Source organism: Molothrus ater, chromosome 15 (genome assembly GCF_012460135.2).
Source record: "Molothrus ater isolate BHLD 08-10-18 breed brown headed cowbird chromosome 15, BPBGC_Mater_1.1, whole genome shotgun sequence".
NCBI lineage: Eukaryota > Metazoa > Chordata > Aves > Passeriformes > Icteridae > Molothrus > Molothrus ater.
In genome coordinates this window covers 17,161,640-17,168,254 of record NC_050492.2, presented here as the reverse complement: position 1 = coordinate 17,168,254, position 6,615 = coordinate 17,161,640, and the positions used below count along the sequence as shown (strand labels likewise).

The 6,615-nt window shown below is 54.2% G+C and overlaps 1 protein-coding gene across 4 annotated transcripts in view; it reads right to left on the bottom strand.

Annotated features, from left to right (window-relative positions):
• Positions 1-4,122: 4,122 nt before the first annotated feature.
• The window catches only part of HTR4 (5-hydroxytryptamine receptor 4), a 66,187-nt gene continuing 63,694 nt past the window's right edge, over positions 4,123-6,615 (bottom strand). For 2 of the 4 annotated variants that reach the window (XM_036391636.2, XM_036391638.2), the window contains exon 7: positions 4,123-5,463. In XM_036391636.2, coding sequence (XP_036247529.1) covers positions 5,376-5,463 — 88 coding nt within the window. In that variant the 3' untranslated portion in view covers positions 4,123-5,375. The remainder of the gene's footprint in view (positions 5,464-6,615) is intronic. The other 2 variants (XR_004981114.2, XM_036391639.1) reach the window with 2 other exon arrangements.

Below are 6,615 nucleotides of genomic sequence, written 5' to 3'. Positions count from 1 at the left end.
TCTCTGGAAGCAATTGAACCTTGCAGTGATTTTGCCCTCTGAAATGTGACACCCATTTTATACCAGTGCCTGAATCCCCTGGGTCCATCCCCTGAGGGCTGCGGGGAGGGAGGAGCTGGGATCTTCTGGGGATTTGATCTTTTGGCTCTGAGGTTCTTCCTCTCTCTATTTTGTGCTGGTTTGGGCACTTTTATTCAATCACCACGACAGGGGAGGCTTTTCCTGGCTCTGCCCAGCTCAGGTGTTTCTGTTCCAGGCTTCTCCTCCCTCCTGTGCCTGGTGTGTGGCAGGAGGAGCAGCTGCTGTCCGTGCAGGTGAGGGGACAGTGATGCTGCTCCTCCTGCAGCACGGGAATTCCAGCTCTGTGGGGACAGCCTGGGGTCCAGCACAGCCCCTGAACCCAGGGATGTTTGCTCCTGGGTCCCAGAGGGAGCTCCTAAGGCAGCCTGGCCAGCATTGAGCTGCAAGGTAAGGAAATGATGGAGGAAATGTGAGGGCACCACCTCTGTGCCCTGCTTCCCCCTGGATGTGGCTTTGGGGGAAAACGTGGAGCAGGAATTTCTTCCCTGGGTCAGCTCTGACTCAGCCCCACTGGGGAGGTGAAATCTTGGTGGGGTTTCTGTCCCTCTGTGCAGGTGCAGTCCCTGGGGAGCACTGAGCAGCCCAGGCCCAGTCCAGCTGGAGAAGGCAGCTGCTGCTGGTGCTGGTGGTTCCACTGGCTGGGACTGAGCCTGAGGTGACCGGCACTGCTTTTCCCACAGCTCCTCCTGGAAGAGGATGCAGAGATCCCAGCTGGGAGAGGCTCAGGTGCCTGGAAATGTCATCTAAATAGTACAGAAGGTAAACAGGGAAAGGCCAGGCTGTGTTTGGGCACAGCACAGGGGCACAGCCTCCTGCTCACTGTGCTGGGGCTGCTTTTCCCTCTCCTTGAGGAGGAGAGCAGAATCAGGGCTTGGGTTTCAGAAAGGAAATGATTTTGGAAGTGTTTTTGTTTGAGGAGAAGCTGTAAGGGGTTGATGGAGACAGGAATGTTGCCCCTGCTCTCTCTCCAGGCTGCTCAGGGTGTGAGGATCCCCTTGCCCGGGATTTCCACTTTTAGTTCCCAGTTAAACAATTCCAACTTAACTTAACCTCTTGTCAGGGTGGGACAAGGACACCTTGGCCCTGTGTGCACTGCGTGTGACAGCAGGGCAGCCAGAGCCAGGGCCCATCCCCTGGACAGCTCCCCTCAGCTCCTCAGCACTCCCTGGGGATTCACTCAGGAAGGTTTGTACAAAAACTGGAAGAACTAAAAGCTTTGGTATATTTTCATTGAGTCTGTGTTATTAATCCCCTACAGATTCTTGCCTTTTGGCCTGGGAGTGCTCAGAGGTGGCTCAGGAGCTCAAATGTGGAGGAAAAGGGGATCCTGAACTGGGGAAGGGTTCCCAGCTGCCGGGTACAGAATGGAAATGCTCTCCTTGGCTTCGGCACTCCCAGAGCTGGGTGGGAATGACTCAGTGCCTGTGTGGGCTGCCTGCTCCTAAAGCAGCTCCTGGCTGGAGCTGCTCCCTGCTTTTCATCTGTGCTGGGAATGAGCTGGACACGATCTGGGCCCCGTTGGTTGGTTCTGGGCACGTTATTAAGTCAGGCTGACACAAAGAAGTGCCTTAAATACCTTCAGATTCTCCCTCCTCTTGCTGAGCAGGGCCAGCTGGGAGTGAACTCCACCCTAAAGCCACGATCTTGGGTGAGATGAGCTCTAGGCTGAAGATATCTGCAGTAATCCCTGAACTGAGAGTATTTGGAAATGCAAAAGCAGCATTTATGCAGCCAGTACAGCATTGCTGATTGCTCTGGAGCCCAGCAGGGGACAGGAGGAGCAGATGAGGTAAAATCAAAGCCATTTTGAGTCAGAGGCAAGGTGAGCATTGTTTACCTGTCAGCTCTACAGGTTTCAGTGACACATTCCCAACGTCCATCCTCCCTGAAGTGTCCTTTGGTGGAACAGACATCCCTGGAGGAGCAGAGTTTGCCAAAAAAAGTGTCTCTGGAGCAGGGGATTCACTGCTCCACATCCAGGGGACCCTCGGCTTTCATTTCTCACATGAATCCCTTTGGATGGCTCTGATCCCATCAGCAGCTCCACAGGGACCTGGGAACCCTCCAGGTAAGGGACCAGGACAAGGTGGGGGCTCCTGGACTGCAAATAAATCCCAGTTGGGAATGAACAAATTCCTGTGAGCAGGGGGACAGTCAGGAGCAGGGCAGGGCCTGTCCCCTGTGCTGGCCCTGCTGAGGGACCTCCAAGGGGGTCCAGTTCTGGGTCCAGTTCTGGGCCCTCAGGCAGGAGGGACCTGCAGGGGCTGGAGCGTGCCCAGGGAAGGGAAAGGAGCTGGGAAGGGTCTGGAGCCCCAGGAGGGGCTGAGGGAGCTGGGAAGGGGCTCAGCCTGGAGAGAAGGAGGCTCAGGGGGGCCCTTGTGGCTCTGCACAGCTCCCTGGGCAGTTCCAGTGCCTGAGCCCCCTTTCCATGGGGAAATTCCTGCTGTGCCCACCCTGAGCCTGCCCTGAGCCCCCTTTCCATGGGGAAATTCCTGCAGTGCCCACCCTGAGCCTGCCCTGAGCCCCCTTTCCATGGGGAAATTCCTGCTGTGCCCACCCTGAGGCTGCCCTGGCCCAGCCTGAGGCCGTTCCCTCTGCTCCTGTCCCTGTCCCCTGGAGCACAGCCCGGCCCCCCCGGCTGTGCCCTCCTGGCAGGAGCTGTAGGAAAAGCAAAGAGGGGCAGATTCCCCTCCCTGCTCCTGCCCCTGGAGCCTCCTTTGGGGCAGCTGGGAGGTGGCACCTGCTCCCAGCCTGGAGTGCCAGCAGCACCAGAAACGAGCCCAAGCTGGAGTTCACGGCCATGTCCAGAGAGGAATTTTTATTTGTAGGAACAGCCACTGCAGCACAGCCACTGAGCACAGGCAAGGACTGGCACCACCAGCCACGATGGGCAAAGCTGAACTGGGAGGCCACAGGAGCAGCCAGGGGAATGCAGAGTGGGGCTTTCCATGAGACCCCTCCTTTTCCAGGGGAATTCTCCACTGCTGATGGCACTGCTGGGTCACAGAAGCTGTGCTGGGATTATTGGCTGAGGGAGCAGGAGCTGCCGGCTGGGTCCTGACAGGGTTGCTGAGCCCAGGGAGGGATTAGAGGTGTCCTGGTGTCCATCCAGGACATGGGCATTTGGTGTTTGGAATTTCATCCAGTGGGAAGGGCTGCTTCTCCCAGTGAGAGCCTTTGACCATTTTGGCTGCTGAGCCACTGCTCCCTTTGACAGAGCCTTGGGAATGTTGCCCCTGGGGAAACTGGGAGGTTATTTTAAATTAAAAAGAGATCTTTTCCTAATGCACGTAAAAATAAAGGAGAAAACAACACCTGAAGGACAAAGCAGAACCAAAGAACGCCTCCCTGTGCTGCTGGTTCCATCTCACTCCAGGAAATCTCACACCAAGATCTGATGCCCTTCAATGGGGACAGAGAAAAGCTTTTTTCAGGATTTCTTTGAGAAATTTGACACTGGAGGTGAAACCAAGCCGAACTGTTCTGCAGCCTCGTGTGCCCAAAGCCCAACAAACCCCTGTGGGCATTTCCACAGAGGGGAGGATCACAGCACTGAAGCAGCCCTGGATGGTTTTTTTTCCAAATTTTCAATAATGGCTTTTTTCTCTCCACAGTTCTGGTGTCAAGAGTAAAGTTAAATGAATTTTTTTTGGAAATAAAACCCTGTGAAAACAGGTCACTGCCAGCCAGGTCCCAGAGATGAACCAGGAGCACCTTCCACCACAAGCACAGGTAATTGGTGTCTTTCCAGCAGCCAGCAATTTTCTACCTCAGCATTCCAGCTGGGCTCTCTCTGCCCAGTGTCCTTCTGAGTCCTACAGGAAAAGGGTGTGAAGCTTTATCAGGGACTTTGCTGTGGAAGAAGTATTTAAAGAAGTCAGACACCATGGCCAGGAAGCCACTTGCTCTTCTCATGCACAACATTTCTCCTACTGAGCAACATTTTTGTTTGTTCCGAGCGGGATTTGTCTGTTTGCAGTAAATACCTGTCACATAGCAACAGAAATATTACTAAATAATAATACATTGAATGTTAAGCTCCTTGGTCTAGAAGCTTTTAATGAAAAAACCACATGTTCCTGATAAAAAATAATAAATAATGTCAGCTTTTCTTTGTACATTAAAAATATCTGTACATGGTTCCACGATATGACAAAGTACAATTGTATTTTCTAGGCTCAGGGTGGCATCTTGGGGTAGATCTTCACCTAAAAAGGGTTGAGGCTCGTGGTCTTGATCCTGCATGAAAATCCTTTTTTCAAAATTTGTGGAGTTCAGAGCCTTGCCCACCCTTTCCATGCAAAGGGGGAAGCAGCCCACGAGGAACGTGGCAACACCAACATGCAGGAAGCAGCTGAGGACTGAGATCTTGGCAAATGTGAGACTGGAAAGTCTGGAAAACTTCTTGCCTCGACTGGAAGAGACCAGCAACAAATAGAAAAATAAAGGTGGCAAAGGTAAGTAGAAGTCTCTCTTCCAAATGTAACTAGAAAAGGGTTTAGGTGGTTTGTTTTCCAAGATGGCACTTAGTGATCCATTGGCTCTGGCTCCTGGCCAAGCCTCTGCTGCCTCAGAATGCCCAAAGTTTGCTCAGGGGAGGGGTGGGGACAGCTCTGGGCTCCAGGGCACGTCCCATCCTCTGGGAATGGCAGAGCAGGGCCATGGCTCTGAGCTGGGCTGGCCCTGATCAGCTCCTGCACACCCTGGGGTCCTCCCTGGCCAGGAAACACCAGCAGGGCATTGCAGAGCTCTGCAGGGTCGGGGAGCAGCAGCTGGGGCTGGAACCAAAGGGCGGCAAACGTTTCCTCTTGTTCTCCTGGAGAAAACGTGGGGCTGCTCCTCCCCTGGCAGTGCCCAGGCTCCAGGCAGAGCCAATGGGACGGGGCAGCTCGGTGCCACCCCACAGCTGTGACCCCCAGGGTGGGGTGGGTGAGCAGGGGGCAGCTGGAAAGGAAAGGAGCAGCTGGGAAGGAAAGGAGCAGCTGGGAAGGAAAGGAGCAGCAGGAGTCCCTGCACAGGCTGGTTTGGAGCTGTTTTGGTCCTGGCTTTGCCAGGAATGCCTCACTCCTGGAGCAGGGCTCTGGCACAGCTCCAGCTGCTCCTGCAGGGACAGGGACAGGGACAGCAGTCCTGACCCTCCCCGTGCTCCCACCCAGCTCCCACAGCTGGACGTTCCTGGGAATTCACTGCAGGAGGCACCAGGACAATGCAGATGGATGGATTTTCAAGTGCTGCTGTCTGTGAATCCTTGGGATATCCTAAAAGGCCTCTGTTCCTCCTCCTCTGGGCCAGGACTAGAAACAGGACTCTTGGGATTCAGGGTCGGGGTGGATGGGAAGCTTCTCTTGTTCCTGGTGGTGTCCGTTGTGTAAAACCTTGTACCTGGCAGGGGAACACAAACCTTGGTCAGTGCCAGCTCAGAGGCCAAACTGATGGAAAATGAGATCAACAAACCCCAAAGTGTATTTAAGAGAGTGATTCTTCCAAATATCCAAATCCCACATTAAAAAGTGTGAATCCCTGCTTTGGGAATGAAATCTTCAGTGTGGAGCAGTCAAAGCAATCTCTGAAAACCAAGAAGCTGTTGGGTTTCAGGTGTCTGAGGTGAGCTGCACTGCCTGGGTGTGGGCTGAGGATGCTCCTGCAGGAATTCCCAGCTGGATGCTGGCTCCCACCATGGCCAGGGCACTGAACGTGCAGGTGTTTCCCTCCAACATCCCTTGGAACTCAACTCCAGCACTTCAAACAAGGACCAGGAATTTTTAAAATGTGCTCCCAACAAGTCCCAGACTGGATGGCAGAAACAAGCAGAGACATTTTACACCTCACACTGAACAGACTCCAACGAGACAGCCACGGAGAGAAAACAGAGCTGGAACTGAGGGACCAGGTCAGACAGGGACACTGTGGGACACAATCCAGCCGGGACACCTCGGGAATGCCAAAGGCTCTGCCACAGACAGGACACGGACAGAGCCCGGACACCTGGGGCAGCTCAGCACCATGGACAGGGACTGGGACATCCTGGGATCCCAATGGACAGGGACTGGGATATCCAAGGTTCCAGACAGACAGGGACTGGGAAATCCATGGATCCATCTGGACAGGGACTGGGATATCCAGGGATCCAGACAGGGACTGGGATATCCAGGGATCCCAATGGACAGGGACTGGGATATCCTGGGATCCCAATGGACAGGGACTGGGATATCCAGGGATCCCAATGAACAGGGACTGGGATATCCAAGGTTCCAGACAGGGACTGGGAAATCCAAGGATCCATCTGGACAAGGACTGGGATATCCAGGGATCCAGACAGGGACTGGGATATCCAGATATCCCAATGGACAGGGACTGGGATATCCAGGGATCCAGACAGACAGGGACTGGGAAATCCAAGGATCCATCTGGACAAGGACTGGGACACCCAAGGATCCCAATGGACAGGAACTGGGATATCCAAGGATCCAGACAGATAAGGACTGGGACACCCAAGGATCCCAACGGACAAGGACTGAGACACCCAAGGATCCC